The sequence below is a fragment of the Somniosus microcephalus genome, chromosome 16 (assembly GCF_052327205.1).
Source record: "Somniosus microcephalus isolate GS21.2 chromosome 16, FLI_Smic_1.0, whole genome shotgun sequence".
NCBI classification, from domain to species: Eukaryota; Metazoa; Chordata; class Chondrichthyes; order Squaliformes; family Somniosidae; genus Somniosus; species Somniosus microcephalus.
This window is the reverse complement of record NC_141002.1, coordinates 105,229,399-105,247,093: the sequence shown is the minus strand read 5'-3', so window position 1 is coordinate 105,247,093 and position 17,695 is coordinate 105,229,399. Positions and strand designations below refer to the sequence as shown.

Here is a 17,695-nt window from a genome sequence, read left to right as displayed (position 1 = left end):
GGACAAAGACAGCAGAGGGCAGCACGGGTCGAGGGCAGAGTCGAGCCATAATACGGCTCGGCTCTTCCTAAATAATCTGGTGTCCGTGGGGGGGAGAGGAGGCGGGGTGTGGGGTAAGTGTAAGTACTCCAAAGAAAGACGAAGAGTCAGACATCTCGGGGAGCAGGAGGGGGCAAGACAAGGAGAGGGTGCAAGAGGCAGGAGCCTTAAAGGGGCAGCAGGATGGGAGCAGGGAGACAAAGGTGCCAGAAGGGAGCAAGATAGGTGCAGATGCACCATTGACCCAGAGAGAGAAGAAACGGGGAGCAAGGGTCAGCGGTGGAGAGGAGGCCGAAGGGAGTGGCACTGTTGGAGAAACCGTGATAGCACGAAGACTCTCTAAGGGAGATTATCTATCTGACGGGGAGCAGGGACGGGAGGTTACAGAAGTGCTCGAGAGTGAGGAGTCAGAGGGGGACAGAGACATGCAGTGGGGGGTGGGGTGGCATCATGTGGAAAGGGAAAGGTTAGTGAGGGGCAGAAGGAGGGAGAAGGGGCAGCTCCTCGGCCCAAACCTAATGTAAGGAAGAGGCTGAAACAGGGAAGGTTCAAACAGGAGGTGAAAAAGAGTCGGAGGCTGCAGGAAAAAGCAACAGCTGACCAAAAAGTTGGGAAGGAGCATGAGAGGAGGGAAGGGTCAGAAATTAAATGATGGGGGGGATTATCAGGCACACTTCCCTTATTCGGAGCCATGATTACATTGGTCTCGATTAATATGAACGGACTGAGGGGTGAGAAGAATTGCAGCAGTTGTTGCAGTGTTTTAAAGGCACGGACTTGTGTCTGCAAGAAACCTTTTGGGATGAGGATATCCTAGAAAGAGTTCGAAAGGTTTGGAAGGGAGAGGTGTTTGCAGTTGTGCAAACAATAACTGTAGAGGGGTGGTTGTTTTGGTGAGTCCGTCCATAAAAGAGAACGTTGCCTTGGTGGACAAGGACACTGAGGGGAGATTTTTATGGCTAAGGGTAAAGATGGAGGAATTTAATTGCGATCTCTTTAATATCTATGCACCGAACGACCATTGCAAGCGTCGCAAGTTTTTTCAGTAGTTATTCACTGAATTGGCAGAGACGGCAAGCCCTTGTATAGTGGGGGATTTTAATATATTTTTATCTCGGATGGACATTTCAGCCCAGATGACCTTTAAGGATGATAACTCCAGAGGGATGATTGTAAAAATGATGGCAAATTTAAATTTGAGAGACTTATGGAGGGATCGGAACCGCATAAAAGGGAGTTCTCCAGAAGAGGTTGGGTGGGTGATGTTTTAAAACAGAGCCGAATAGATTTTGTGTTAATGCGGGAAGGGTTAAGTTCTGAGGTGATGGAGATTTATTATAAAAAAGTATTTTTTAGTGATCACTCGGCTTTGGTTCTTAGAATTAGGAACAGCAGAGTTAAGATCGGTCCAGGGATGTGGATTTTAAACAACCAATAACTGAAATAAATTGCTTATAAAGAAGGGATTATAAATATAATAAAGAATACTCAGAAGGAACCTTTGTTCTTGAAAGAAAGAAGAGTTTGGTGGGACAATTTCAAATATGAGGTCAAAGTTTTTTCGGCAACTAACCAGCGTCGAGAAGAGAATAGTAACAGAAGGTTTACGGATATCTGTAAAGCAGTTGACAGAGGGGATAAGGCAGCAGAGACCAAGTGGGTGGCTTTACAGGAAGAGTGGGAATTATTGCAAGCTGAAAAATGCAAGGGGGCCATCCTCCGGGCAAAAGCTAAAGATGCATTGGAGGGAGAAAGATGCACTAAATATTTTCTAGAGCAAGAGAAGCTGTGACAGAGATTATCATTATTTGGAGAGTTGAAGGTTGGGGAGAAGATCATTCAGGAAAGTGGGGAGATTTTGGAGGCGGCTAGTAGCTTTTATCAAGAGCTTTATGGCCTACTCCTGCTCCTGTTTCTTATGTTCTTATACAAAAGAAGACATTTCCAAATTGGCGATGGAGAAGGTTAGTGCTTTTATTGAAGAGGGTTTAAAGGAGGATAAACATAGACATAGATTTATACAGCACAGAAAGAGGCCCTTCGACCCATCGTGTCCGCGCTGGCCATCAAGTCCTGTCTATTCTAATCCCATTTTCCAGCACTTGGTCCGTAGCCTTGTATGCTGTGGCATTTCAAGTGCTCATCTAAATGCTTCTTGAATGTTGTGAGGGTTCCTGCCTCTACCACCCTTTCAGGCAGTGAGTTCCAGATTCCAACCACCCTCTGGGTGAAAAAGTTTTTCCTCAAATCCCCTCTAAACCTCCTGCCCCTTATCTTGAAACTATGCCCCCTGGTTATTGACCCCTCTACTAAGGGGAAAAGTTCCTTTCTATCTACCCTATCTATGCCCCTCATAATTTTGTACACCTCAATCAGGTCCCCCCTCAGCCTTCTCTGCTCTAAGGAAAACAACCCCAGCCTGTCCAGTCTCTCTTCATTGTTGAAGTGCTCCAGCCCAGGTAACATCCTGGTGAATCTCCTCTGCACCCTCTCCAATGCAATCACATCCCTCCTATAGTGTGGCGACCAGAACTGCACACAGTGTTCCAGCTGTGGCCTAACCAGCGTTTTGTACAGCTCCATCATAACCTCCCTGCTCTTATATTCTATGCCTCGGCTAATGAAGGCAAGTATCCCATATGCCTTCTTAACCAACTTATCTACCTGTCGTGCTGCCTTCAGGGATCTATGTACATGCACACCAAGGTCCCTCTGATCCTCTGTCCTCCCTAGGATCCTACCGTTCATTGTGTATTCCCTTGCCTTGTTAGTCCTCCCAAAATGCATCACCTCACACTTTTCAGGGTTAAATTCCATTTGCCACTGTCCTGACCAACCTGTCTATATCGTCCTGTAGCTTGAGGCTTCCCTCCTCGCGATTTACCACTCCACCAATTTTCGTGTCATCTGCGAACTTACTGATCATATCTCCTGCATGCATATCTAAATCATTAATGTACACTACAAACAGCAAAGGACCCAGCACCGATCCCTGCGGTACACCACTGGACACAGGCTTCCAGTCACAAAAACAACCTTCAACCATCACCCTTTGCCTCCTGCCACTAAACCAATTTTGGATCCAATGTGCCAAATTGCCCTGGATCCCATGTGCTCTTACCCTCTTGAACAGTCTCCCATGCGAGACTTTGCCAAAAGCCTTACTGAAGTCCATGTAGAGTACATCAACTGCACTACCCTCATCCACACACCTAGTCGCCCCCTCGAAAAATTCAGTCAAATTGGTTAGACATGATCTCCCCCTGACAAAGCCATGCTGACTATCCTTGATTAATCCTTGCCTCTCCAAGTGGAGACTAATTCTGTCCCTCAGAATTTTTTCCAATAATTTCCCTACCACTGATGTTAGGCTCACTGGCCTGTAATCCCTGGTTTATCTCTACTACCCTTCTTGAATAATGGTACTATGTTAGCTGTCCTCCAGTCCTCTGGCACCTCCCCTGTGGCCAGAGTGGTTCTGAAAATTTGTGTCAGAGCCCCTGCAATCTCCTCCCTTGCCTCACACAGCAGCCTGGGATACATTTCATCTGGGCCTGGGGATTTATCCACTTTTAAGCCCACTAAAACCGCTAGTACCTCCTGCCTCTCAATACTAATTTGTTCAAGTATATCACAATCTCCCTGCCTGATTTCTATGCCTACATCGTCCTTTTGCATAGTGAACACAGATGCAAAATATTCATTTAAAACCTCACCCACATCTCCCGGCTTTACACACAGATTGCCACTTTGGTCCCTAATGGGCCCTACTCTTTCCCTGGTTATCCTCATGCCCTTAATATACTTATAAAACACTTTGGGATTTTCCTTTATTTTTGCCCGCCAGTGTTTTTTCATGCCCCCTCTTCGCTCTCCTAATTTCTTTACTCCTCTAAGGCTTCCATTGTTTTTAGTCCTTTGTATCTGCCAAAAGCCTCCCTTTTTTTCCTAATCCATTCTTGTATATCCCTTGACATCCAGGGTTCCCTGGGCTTGTTGGTCCCACCCTTGACCTTTACGGGAACATGTTGGCGTTGTACTCTTTCTATTTCCTTTCTGAAAGACTCCTACTGCTCTGATGTGGATTTTCCTACAAGTAGCTTGTACCAATCCACTTTGGCCAGATTCTGCCTTATCATATTAAAATCAGCCTTCCCCCAATTTAGAACCTTTATTTCCAGTCCATCTTTGTCCTTTTCCATGGCTACCTTAAATCTCACCGAATTATGGTCACTGTCATCAAAATGCTCTCCTACTGACACTTCTACCACTTGCCCGGCTACATTCCCTAGAATTAGGTCCAGTACCGCCCCCTCTCTTGTAGGACTTTCTACATGCTGACTCAAAAAGCTCTCCTGGATGCACTTTAAGAATTCCGCACCCTCTAAGCCTTTCACACTCTGACTATCCCAGTTAATATTGGGGAAGTTGAAATCCCCTACTATTATTACCCTATTATTTTTACACTTCTCTGAGATTTGCCTACATATCTGTTCCTCTATCTCCCCCTGACTGTTTGGGGGCCTATAGTACACTCCCAGCAAAGTGCTTGCCCCCTTTTTGTTTTTAAGTTCTACCCATATGGCCTCATTAGAGGAACCCGCTAATATATCATCCCTCCTTACAGCAGTAATTAACTCTGTGATTAATATTGCGACACCCCCTCCTCTTTTACACCCCCCTCTGTCTCACCTGAAGATTCTATACCCCGGAATATTGAGCTGCCAGTCCTGCCCCTCCCTCAACCATGTCTCTGTGATAGCAACAATATCATACTCCCATGTGTTCATCAACACCTTCAATTCATCTGCCTTACTCGCAAGACTCCTTGCATTAAAATAAATGCCATTCAGCCTTGCCATACTCCCTTGTGCCGTTACATATTTGCTCTGCCTTCCAGACTGACTTGTTTTTTCCTCTATATTTGGCTGTGCATCACCCACTACTATAGCTCCATTCCGTATCCCATCCCCCTGCCAAGTTAGTTTAAACCCACCCCCCAACAGTACTAGCAAACCTCCCCGCAAGGATGTTGGTCCCGTTCTGGTTCAGGTGCAACCCGTCCGACTTGTACAGGTCCCACCTTCCCCAGAAGCAGACCCAGTGATCCAGGAAACTAAGACCCTCCCTCTTGCACCAACTCTTTAGCCACGCATTCATCTGCTCTCTCCTCATTTTCTATACTCACTAGCACGTGGCACCGGGAGTAATCCAGAGATTACAACCTTTGAGGTCCTGCTTTTTAATCTGCTACCTAGCTCCCTAAATTCTAGTTGCAGGACCTCATCCCTCTTTCAACCTATGTCGTTGGTACCAATGTGAACCACGACCTCTGACTGTTCGCCCTCCCCCTTCAGAATGCCCTGCAGCCATTCAGTGACATCCTTGACCCTGGCACCAGGGAGGCAACATACCATCCTGGAGTCACACCTGCGGTCACAGAAACGTCTATCTGTTCCCATTACGATAGAATCCCCTATCACTATTGCTCTCCCACTCTCTTTCCTCCCCTCCTGTGCAGCTGAGCCACTCGTGCTGTCACGGACTTGGCTCTTGCTGCATTCCCCTGAAAAATCATCTCCCCCAGCAGTATCCAAAATGGAAAATCTGTTGGAGAGGGAGATGGACCCAGGGGACTCCTGCACTACCTTCTTAGTTCTTTGACTCTGTCTGGCGGTCACCCATTCCCTGTCTGCCTGTGCACTCTTTACCTGCGGTGTGACCACCTCGTTAAACGTGCTATCCACGAAGATCTCAGCTTCGCGGATGCTCCACAGTGACTCCAGCTGCAGCTCCAGCTCCGAAATGTGGATTTCGAGTAGCTGCAGCTGGAGATACTTCCTGCACATGTGTTCGCCCTGGACACCTAAAGTGTCCCTGACTTCCCACATAGCACAGGAGGAGCACTTCACGCTGCCGAGCTGCTCTGCCATGTCCTACCCTTAATTTACTCCCTTTACTTCCTTTAAATTAAAGAATATTAAATACACTAGGGACCTTACTTCACTTTAAACACTACTTACTCTAAACTAGAGACCTTACTTTTACTTCAATGACTGGACTGTAGAAATACTCATGAGGTCCTACTTACCAGTCAGCTCCTTCCCTGGTTTGTTGAGAGAAGCATGTGTGACAAAGAAGTAGGATTAGCAGAAATAAAAGTAGCCATAAGTGGAATGAAGGGGGGGGGGGGAAGCCCAGGGTCCGATCGGCTTTTATAAAGAGTTTTTTATAAAGAGTGCAGAATTTTATAAAGAGTTTTTAGACATTTTAAGTCCATTGTTCTTAGAGGTTTTTAAGGAGATTAAAATTGAGGAAAGCTTGGCCCCATCTATGAGGAGAGGTGTCATAAGCTTAGCTTATAAAAATAAAGGGGATAGAAGGGTTCTGAAGAATTGGAGGCCCATCACATTATTAAATGTGGATTATAAGATCTTGGCGAAGGTTATGGCAAATCGTATGAAGGAGGTGTTGCCGCAGATAGCTTTACACTCTCAGTCCTATGGAGCCATAGGCCGGGACATCGCAGGCTCTGTGGCCTCAATCCAAGTTGCGATCGAGATCATGGAAGTGAGTGGGAGGGAAGCTTTTGTGTTAAAGATAGCTCAAGAGAAAGCCTTCGATAGGGTCTCTCATGGGGTTTTTATTGATGGTTTTGGAAGCATTTGTTTTCGGGAAAAATTTCATTGAGTTGATAAGGATTTTTTATTCAAACACATTTAGCTGTATTAAATGTAATGGTTTTTTATCCAAGTATTTTCCGACACAGAGATCAGTGAGACAGGGTTGTCCTCTGTCCCCATTGTTGTGCACATTGGTAGCAGAACCATTAGGTTACATGATGCAAAAGGAACAAGGTGTAGTTGGGATTGCAGTTCCCAGTTCCGGGCTGGTGTCGGTGATACATCAATATGCAGATGACACAACCTTAACGTTGAGAGATGTGGAGTTAGTGAGGAAAGCTATGGGACTAGTGGAGGAGTACTGTAGAGCTTCAGGTGCCAGAGTGAATTATAGTAAGTCCCAATGCCTGATTGCAGGAAGGGGTAAGGGGAATGGTTGGGGGAAAGCCCCTTTAAGGTGGTGGAGGTTTTGGAAATTCTGGGGATGCATATGGGGTGCAAGAAAGACAGGGATGAAGTGGATCGATTAAATTGGGAACCAAAGGTTATGAAATTTAAAAAGATTTTGGGAAGATGGGAAAGAAGGTGGTTGAAAGTGCAAGAAAGAGCGACAGTGGTGTCCGCTCTCCTGCTATCTAAGCTATGGTACTTATTGACGGTGGAGGATATTCCTGAGTGGGCGGAAAAGTCCATCCGAGAGATTTTTATGGGAAGGGAAACCAGCCTTGGTGGCTTACAATACCATCATTGGATGGAGAAATCAGGGAGGACTCAATTTCCCAGGTATTGATTTGAAGAAAAAATCTGTGGGGCTGGAGGAGGTTACAGAGATTGAGAGGGGGCGAGGCCATGGAGGGATTTAAACACAAAAATGAGAATTTTAAATTTGAGGTGTTGGGGGAATTGGGAGCCAATGTCGGTCAGCGAAGAGCAGGGTGATGGGTGAGAAACTTTTACTTGTAGTTTGGCACCTCCCCTTACCGCACTATAATCTAACAGTGTAAAGATTCCCTCTGTAAAAGCAATTTATTACAATCAACATCGCATTTGAAGGTGGCATCTTCAGTTTGATACATTGCTGTAAATAACTCGATCAGATTCCAACATTTCATATATTCTGTGACAACGTTCAGGGATCCAGATCACAGGAATTAATTTTTGATGCGATTTTCAACACTATCTTGGCAAAATAAATTCGTACACTGCAGTTAGCTGACACTGGCCGCGAGAAAATCATAAATAAAAGCACGTTGCATCAAACACGAAATAAACATACCTCATCTTTTTGTACAAAGGCCCAGATCGCAACTCCCATTTCCACTAGAGATAAAACAACCAGAAGGGCAAGGTACTGAAAGAGAAAGGTGGCAGTGAGTGAAACTCAGGGCTCGCATGATCACTTCTCTGATTTGACCTATTTTATTGCTGTAAAGATATAGGCCCTCAAATTCCTTGGTTCAAAGATAGGAACAGGAGGAGGCCATTTAGCCCCTTCACCCTGTTCCGCCATTCACTTAGATCATGGCTGATAGAGTCATAGAGTAATACAGCACAGAAAGAGACCCTTCGGCCCGTCGTGTCCGCGTCGGCCATCAAGCCCTCTGTTCTAATCCCATTTTCCAGCACTTGGACCATAGCCTTGTATGCTGTGGCGTTTCAAGTGCTCATCTAAATGCTTCTTGAATGTTGTGAGGGTTCCTGCCTCTACCACCCTTTCAGGCAGTGAGTTCCAGATTCCAACCACCCTCTGGGTGAAAAAGCTTTTCCTCAAATCCCCTCTAAATCTCCTGCCCCTTACCTTGAAACTATGCCCCCTGTTTATTGACCCCTCTACTAAGGGGAAAAGTTCCTTTCTATCTACCCTATCTATGCCCCTCATAATTTTGTACACCTCAATCAGGTCCCCCCTCAGCCTTCTCTGCTCTAAGGAAAACAACCCCAGCCTGTCCAGTCTCTCTTCATAGCTGAAGCGCTCCAGCCCAGGTAACATCCTGGTGAATCTCCTCTGCACCCTCTCCAATGCAATTACATCCTTCCTATAATGTGGCGACCAGAACTGCACACAATATTCCAGCTGTGGCCTAACTAGCGTTTTGTACAGCTCCATCATAACCTCCCTGCTCTTATATTCTATGCCTCGGCTAATGAAGGCAAGTATCCCATATGCATTTTTAACCACCTTATCTACCTGTCCTGCTGCCTCCTGGGATCTATGTACAGTACATGCACACCAGGTCCCTCTGATCCTCTGTCCTTCCGAGGGTCCTACCATTCATTGTATATTCCCTTGCCCTGTTAATCCTCCCAAAATGCATCACCTCACACTTTTCAGGGTTAAATTCCATTTGCCACTGTTCTGCCCATCTGACCAACCTGTCTATATCGTCCTGTAGTCTGAGGCTTCCCTCCTCGCTATTTACCACTCCACCAATTTTCGCGTCATCTGCGAACTTACTGATCATACCTCCTACATTCATATCTAAATCATTAATGTACACTACAAACAGCAAAGGACCCAGAACCGATCCCTGCGTTACACCACTGGACACAGGCTTCCAGTCACAAAAACAACCTTTGACCATCACTGTCTGCCTCCTGCCACTAAGCCGATTTTGGATCCAATGTGCCAAATTGCCCTGGATCCCATGGGCTCTTACCCGCTTGACCAGTTTCCCATGTGGGACTTTGTCAAAAGCCTTACCAAAGTCCATGTACACTACATCAACTGCACTACCCTCATCCACACACCTAGTCACCCCTCGAAAAATTCAATCAAATTGGTTAGACATGATCTCCCCCTAACAAAGCTATGCTGACTATCCTTGATTAATCCTTGCCTCGCCAAGTGGAGACTAATTCTGTCCCTCAGAATTTTTTACAATAATTTCCCTACCACTAATGTTAGGCTCACTGGCCTGTAATTCCCTGGTTTCTCATTACTACCCTTCTTGAATAATGTTACTACGTTAGCTGTCCTCCAGTCCTCTGGCACCTCCCCTGTGGCCAGAGAGGTTCTGAAAATTTGTGTCAGAGCCCCTGCAATCTCCTCCCTTGCCTCACACAGCAGCCTGGGATACATCTCATCTGGGCCTGGAGATTTATCCACTTTTAAGCCCGCTAAAACAGCTAGTACCTCCTCCCTCTCAATACTAATTTGTTCAAGTATATCACAATCCCCCTGCCTGATTTCTATACCTAAATCGTCCTTCTCCATAGTGAATACAGATGCAAAATATTCATTTAAAACCTCACCCACGTCTTTCGGCTCTACACAGAGATTGCCATTTTGGTCCCTAATGGGCCCTACTCTTTCCCTGGTTATCCTCTTGCCCTTAATATACTTATAAAACACCTTGGGATTTTCCTTTATTTTGCCCGCCAGTGTTTTTTCATGCCCCCTCTTCGCTCTCCTAATTTCATTTTTAATTACCCCCATGTACTTTCTATACTCCTCTAGGGCTTCCACTATTTTTAGTCATTTGTATCTGCCAAAAGCCTCCCTTTTTTTCCTAATCCGTTCTTGTATATCCCTTGACATCCAGGGTTCCCTGGGTTTGTTGGTCCCACCCTTGACCTTTACGGGAACATGTTGGCGTTGTACTCTCTCTATTTCCTTTCTGAAAGACTCCCACTGCTCTGATGTGGATTTTCCTACAAGTAGCTGATCCCAGTCCACTTTGGCCAGATCCTGCCTTATCATATTAAAATCGGCCTTCCCCCAACTTAGAACCTTTATTTCCGGTCCATCTTTGTCCTTTTCCATGACTACCTTAAATCTCACCGAATTATGGTCACTGTCACCAAAATGCTATCCTACTGACACTTCTACCACTTGCCCGGCTACATTCCCTAGAATTAGGTCCAGTACCGCCCCCTCTCTTGTAGGACTTTCTACATGCTGGCTCAGAAAGCTCTCCTGGATGCACTTTAAGAATTCCGCACCCTCTAAGCCTTTCACACTCTGACTATCCCAGTTAATATTGGGGAAGTTGAAATCCCCTACTATTATTACCCTATTATTTCTACACTTCTCTGAGATTTGCCTACATATCTGTTCTTCTATCTCCCCCTGACTGTTTGGGGGCCTATAGTACACTCCCAGCAAAGTGCTTGCCCCCTTTTTGTTTTTAACTTCTACCCATATGGCTTCATTAGAGGAACCTGCTAAGATATCATCCCTCCTTACAGCAGTAATTGACTCCTTGATTAATATTGCAACACCCCCTCCTCTTTTACACCCCCCTCTGACTCGCCTGAAGATTCTATACCCCAGAATATTGAGCTGCCAGTCCTGCCCCTCCCTCAACCATGTCTCTGTGCTAGCAACATCATACTCCCATGTGTTCATCAACACCTTCAATTCATCTGCCTTACTCGCAAGACTCCTTGCATTAAAATAAATGATTCAGTCTTGCCATACTCCCTTGTGCCATTACATATTTGCTCTGCCTTCCAGGCTTACTTGTTTTTTCCTCTATATTTGGATGTGCATCACCCCCTACTATAGCTCCACTCTGTATCCCATCCCCCTGCCAAGTTAGTTTAAACCTCCCCCCCAACAGTAGTAGCAAACCTCCCCGCAAGGATGTTGGTCCCGTTCCGGTTCAGGTACAACCCGTCCGACTTGTACAGTTCCCACCTTCCCCAGAAACAGATCCAGTGATCCAGGAAACTAAAGCCCTCCCTCCTGCACCAACTCTTTAGCCACGCATTAATCTGTGATCTGTATCTTAACTCCAGCTACCCGCCTTGGTCCTGTATCCCTTAATACCCTTGCCAAACAAAAATCGATCAATCTCAGTTTTGTAATTTTCAATTGACCCCCCAGCCTCAACAGGTTGTGAGGGAGAGAGTTCCAGATTTCCACTCCCCTTTGTGTGAAGAAGTGCTTCCTGACATCACCCCTGAACGGCCTGGCTCTAATTTTAAGGTTCTGCCCCCTTGTTCTGGACTCCCCCCACCAGAGGAAATAGTTTCTCTCTATCCACCCTATCAAATCCTTTAATCATCTTAATCACCTCAATTAGATCACCCCTTAAACTCAGGGGAATACAAGCCCAGTCTGTGCAACCTGTCCTCAGAATTTAACCCTTTTAGCCACGGGATCATTCTGGAATATTCAAGTCTGCCGGGATTCCACCCCCATTTAAACCGCATCTTTAAATTCTGGACGGGGAAGACCCAGGGAGGGGATTTCTATCCCTGCAACCCTGGGGCTGGGGTTGGTGTGCGGAGTGGGAGGGAGTTTCCAGGATCTCCTACGGAATTACTCCCTTAATCCTCTTGAAAGGCCTCAGTGGAACTCATGCCATCACCAAACCTTTACTCGACTAAGATAATCAATCGTAGAGCGGATCAGTCGCCTTCTCTGGCATTGCACTGATTCCGGTGGGACATGAAGAGTAGCCTTGCGGGGGGGGGTGGTGGAAGACCCTCAGGTGGAATGGCAAGGTACCACTCGGCTATACCAGTGTTGTTCGATACGTTAGCCACTGGCCACATCTGGCTAATTGGGGAGTCCAGGTGTGGTTAATTGCATTTCTGATTAGTAAATAAGAAATGAGTAATCGACACCGTCGCTGGTCATGTGATGTCAATACTCATATTCACACAGTGGGAATTCAACATCCAGGGGTATTCAATATTCAGGAAAGACAGGCAAAAAGGAAAAGGAGGTGGGGTTGCATTGCTGGTTAAAGAGGGGATTAACACAATAGTAAGGAAGGATATTAGCTCTGATGATGTGGAATCTGTATGGGTAGAGCTGAGAAATACCAAGGGGCAGAAAACGTTAGTGGGAGTTGTATACAGACCCCCAAACAGTAAAGCTGAGGTTGGGGGTGGCATTAAATGGGAAATTAGGGACACGTGCAATAAGGGCACAGCAGTTACCATAGGTGACTTTAATCTACATATAGATTGGGCTAACCAAATTAGTCACAATACTGTGGAGGAGGAATTCCTGAAGTGTATACGGGATGGTTTCCTGGACCAATATGCTGAGGAACCAACTAGAGATCAGGCCATCTTAGACTGGGTATTATGTAATGAGAAAGGTTAATTAGCAATCTTGTTGTGCGAGGCCCCTTGGGGCGGAGTGATCATAATATGATAGAATTCTTCATTAAGATGCAAAGTGAAGTATTTGACTCAGAGACTAGGGTCCTGAATTTAAATAAAGGAAACTACGATGGTATGAGGCACGAGTTGGCTAGGATGGATTGGGTAACGTTACTTAAACGGATAGGCAATGGCAAATATTTAAAGATCGCATGGATGAACAACAGAATTTGTTCATCCCTGTTTGGCATAAAATAAAACAAAGAAGGTGACTCAAATGTGGCTAACAAGGGAAATTAGGAATAGCATAAGATCCAAGGAGAGGACATATAAATTGGCCAGAAAAAGCAGCAAAACTGAGGATTGGGAGCAGTTTAGGATTCAGCAAAGGAGGACAAAGGGATTAATTAAGATGGGGAAAATAGATGATGAGAGTAAGCTTGCAGGGAACATAAATACTGACTGTAAAAGTTTCTATAGATATGTGAAGAGAAAAAGATTGGTGAAGTCAAGCATAGGTCCCTTGCAGTCAGAATCAGGGGAATTTATAATGGGGAACAAAGAAATGGCTGACCAATTAAATACATACTTTGGTTCTGTCTTCACAAAGGAGGACACAGATAACCTCCCAGAGATGTCGGGGAACATAGGGTCTAATGAGAGGGAGGAACTGAATGAAATCAGTATTTGTAGGGAAATGGTGTTAGGGAAATTGACGGGATCGAAGGCCGATAAATCCCCAGGGCCTGATAATCTACATCCTAGGGTACTCAAGGAAGTGGCCCTAGAAATACTAGATGCATTGCTGGTCATCTTCCAAAATTCTATAGACTCTGGAACAGTTCCCATGGATTGGAGGGTAGCTAATGTTACCCCACTATTCAAAAAAGGTGCTATAGAGAAAACGGGGAATTATAGGCCTGACAACAGTAGCGGGGAAAATGCTAGAGTCCATTATAAAAGATGTAATAGCAGAGCACTTGGAAAACAGTGACAGGATCGGACAAAGTCAACATGGATTTACAAAAGGTAAATCGTGCTTGACTAATCTACTGAAATTTTTTGAGGATGTAACTGGTAGAATAGATAAGGGAGAACCAGCGGCTGTGGTGTATTTGGACTTCCAGAAGGCTTTCGATAAGTTCCCGCATAAGAGATTGGCGTGCAAAGTTAAAGCACATGGGATTGGGGGTAAGGTACTGACTTGGATAGAGAACTGGTTGGCAGACAGGAAGCAAAGAGTTGGAATAAACGGGTCTTTTTCCAAGTGGCAGGCAGTGACTAGTGGGGTACCGCAGGGATCGGTCCTAGGACCCCAGCTATTCACAATATATACTAATGATCTAGATGAGGGAACTAGATGTAATGGGGGAAAAATTCAGTTGGTAGCGCCACCCGTTAGCACCTTAAGAGGGCGCTAAGCAGGGAGCAAACCAACTAGCGCCCGGGCGCGGTGATATCTGCGCCTCTCGCGAAATTGACCGGACATTTTGCGGCAGCCACGAACTCCTGCGCCGGCAGATTGTGACGTCAGTCGAGTGCGCAACGCCCCGGTAGCGCCCCGGACTGGAAATTGAGTGGCGCCCCCTGCCTTACCGCCTTACCGCTAGCAAAGACAGGTTGAGGGGAGCGTTTTGCAGTCAGAAAGGGACTGGGGGAGCGCTATTTAAAGGCGACCGCTTCCTGCCTTTTTTTGTTGGTGACATTTTTGCACCACGCATTCTGAGAGAGAGAGAGACTTCTGGAGAGATTCAACGCTGTGTGAAGGAGTTTTGGGTACTGAGCAGCACTTTGCAGGTTCATTTTGATTTGCCCTTCCTTGTATCGATTTAGAAGAGACTGTGGGGGCTGCACTCCGAGCTCTTTCCCTGGGTCTCTCCATTGTTCTTTCCAGCAGATTTGATGTACAGGTCTCTCCAGGCCGAAATTCAAGGCTGCAATGAGCAGGATGTGGATGGAGAGCAAGATCGACCCTCCCCTTTAAGATAAAAACAAAAAATGCTGGAGAAACTCAGCAGGTCAGGCAGCATCTGTGAAGAGGGAAACAGAGTTAATGTTTCAGGTCGATGACCTTTCATCAGAACTCCCCTTTAAGAATTGGACGGTGCCAGTGTGCCTGTGTTCCATTGCTGACTGACATCACATGAGCTTCGCCAGCGCTGTGAGTTAGCGCCTCGCTCCTTGACCTTTGCGCCTTCACACAGATGTGAAGCACCTGATTTAGCGCTCCAATCACCTCCAGGGGCGATAAAAGCCAAGTTTGCAGTTGGAGGCGATAATTAGCGCCAGGCGTTAATCTTTGCACCCGGCCGATAATTGAGCCCCAAATGGGGTGATACCGAATATCTCCCCCAATATCTCCAAGTTTGCAGATGACACAAAGCTGGGTGGGCGTGTGTACTGTGAGGAGGATGCTGAGAAACTCCAGTATGATTTGAACAGTTTGGGTGATTGGGCAGATGCATGGCAGATGCAGTATAATGTGGATAAATGCGAGGTTATCCACTTTGGTGGCAAAAACAGGAAGGCAGATTATTATATGAACGGCAATAGATTGGGAGAAGGGGAAGTGCAGCGAGACCTGGGTGTCCTTGTGCACCAGTCGCTGAAGGTAAGTATGCAGGGGCAGCAGGCGGTTAAGAAGGCAAATGGTATGTTGGCCTTCGTAGCGAGAGGGTTCGAGTACAGGAACAAGGATGTCTTGCTGCAGTTGTACAGGGCCTTGGTGAGACCACACCTTGAGTATTGTGTGCAGTTTTGGTCACCTTATCTGAGGAAGGATGTTCTTGCCATGGAGGGAGTGCAGCAAAGATTCACCAGACTGATACCTGGGATGGCAGGAATGACGTATGAGGAGAGATTGGGTCGATTGGGCTTATATTCGCTGGAGTTTAGAAGAATGAGAGGGAATCTCATTGAAACTTATAAAATTCCAACAGGACTAGACAGACTAGATGCAGGAAGGATGTTCCCAATGACGGGGGAGTCCAGAACCAGGGGTCACAGTCTAAAGATAAGGGGTAAGCCATTTAGGACAGAGATGAGGAGAAATTTCTTCACCCAGAGAGTGGTGAACCTGTGGAATTCTCTACCACACAAGGCAGTTGAGGCCAATTCATTAAATATATTCAAAAAGGAGTTAGATATATTTCTTAAGGCTAAAGGGATCAAGGGGTATGGGGAGAAAGCAGGGACAGGGTACTGAATTTGGATGATAAGCCATGATCTCATTAAATTGCGGAGCAGGCTCGAGGGGCCGAATGGCCGACTCCTGCTCCTATCTTCTATGTTTCTATGTTAACTTGTCCCATTACCAACTCCTTTTGCCTTGCACCATCATCCCTTTTGGCTTTTGGCACATTTTTGGCACATTACTGTTCCCACATTACAACAGTGACTCCACTTTAAAAATACTTCATTGGCTAAAAAGCGCTTTGAGACATCCGGTGGTCATGAAAGACGCTATATAAATGCAAGTCTTTCTTTCTTTTTTAAATCGCTCCTGCCTTCCATCCTATCACAGACATTCCCTTTTGTTCTTTCCTCCCCTCCCCCCACCCCTTTCCCTGCTCCTACACTTGCTTAAAAATCTGTTACATCTCTAACTTTTTCCAGTTCTGATGCAGGGTCACAGACCAGAAACGTTAACCCTGTTTCTCTCTCCACAGATGCTGCCCAACCCGCTGAGTATTTCCAGCATTCTCTGTTGTTATTTCAGATTTCCAGCATCCGCAGTATTTTGCTATTGTGTTAACTTAGTTTAACACAGTTTAACACAGTTTAACTTAGTCTGACACAGTTTAACTTAGTTTAACACAGTTTTACATAGTTTAACACAGTTTAACACAGTTTAACTTAGTCTGACACAGTTTAACTTAGTTTAACACAGTTTTACATAGTTTAACACAGTTTTACATAGTTTAACACAGTTTAACTTAGTCTGACACAGTTTAACACAGTTTAACTTTGTTTAACACAGTTTAACACAGTTTAACACAGTTTAACTTTGTTTAACACAGTTTAACTTAGTTTGACACTTTCTCTAGTTTGTGGTCGCAGGATAAGATTATTTAGCATTGCAGCTGTGAACAGCTAGTGCAGAATGCCATAAATACATCACCGAGACTCGGCCAATAAATGAGTTAGGAGTGGGGTCATTGCGTGCCCAGGTCGTAGTCGTTAAGACCGGCAATAAAAACCGCCTGGTCATCGACTACAGCCAAACCATAAACCGGTACACCCAGCTGGACGCATACCCCCTTCCCCGCATATCTGATATGGTCAATCAGATTGCACAGTACCGGGTATTCTCCACCATCGACCTTAAGTCGGCCTATCACCAACTCCCTATCCGCCCAGAGGACCGCCAGTATACCGCTTTCGAGGCGAATGGCCGTCTCTACCACTTCCTTAGGGTTCCCTTCGGCGTCACCAACGGGGTTTCGGTCTTCCAAAGGGAGATGGACCGGATGGTTGACCAGAACGGGCTGCAGGCCACGTTCCCTTATCTAGATAACGTCACCATCTGCGGCCGCGACCGGCAGGACCACGATGTTAATCTGGAGAAATTCCTCCGTACGGCTGAACGGCTGAACCTCACTTACAATAAGGAGAAATGCGTGTTTAACACCTCGCGTCTCGCCATCCTCGGCTGCGTAGTAGAGAACGGAGTCATCGGCCCCGACCCCGAAAGAATGCGCCCCCTCATGGAGCTTCCCCTCCCCCACTGTCCAAAGGCGCTGAAGAGAACCCTGGGGCTCTTCGCCTACTATGCCCAATGGGTGCCGAATTATGCGGACAAAGCCAGACCCCTCATGAAGTCAACCTCCTTCCCCCTGACGGCAGAAGCGTGCGCAGCCTTCTCCCTCATAAAGGGAGACATTGCTAAGGCCACAATGCACGCGGTGGATGAGTGCATCCCTTTCCAAGTGGAGAGCGATGCATCCGACTTCGCCCTAGCAGCAACCCTTAAC

The 17,695-nt window shown here is 46.1% G+C and overlaps 1 protein-coding gene across 1 annotated transcript in view; it reads right to left on the bottom strand.

The window, feature by feature from the left end:
- The window catches only part of LOC147106466 (CD9 antigen-like), a 49,893-nt gene that overhangs the window by 14,441 nt on the left and 17,757 nt on the right, over positions 1-17,695 (bottom strand). Inside the window, exon 4 of the mRNA XM_086009667.1 lies at positions 7,939-8,013. Coding sequence (XP_085865793.1) covers positions 7,939-8,013 — 75 coding nt within the window. The remainder of the gene's footprint in view (positions 1-7,938; positions 8,014-17,695) is intronic.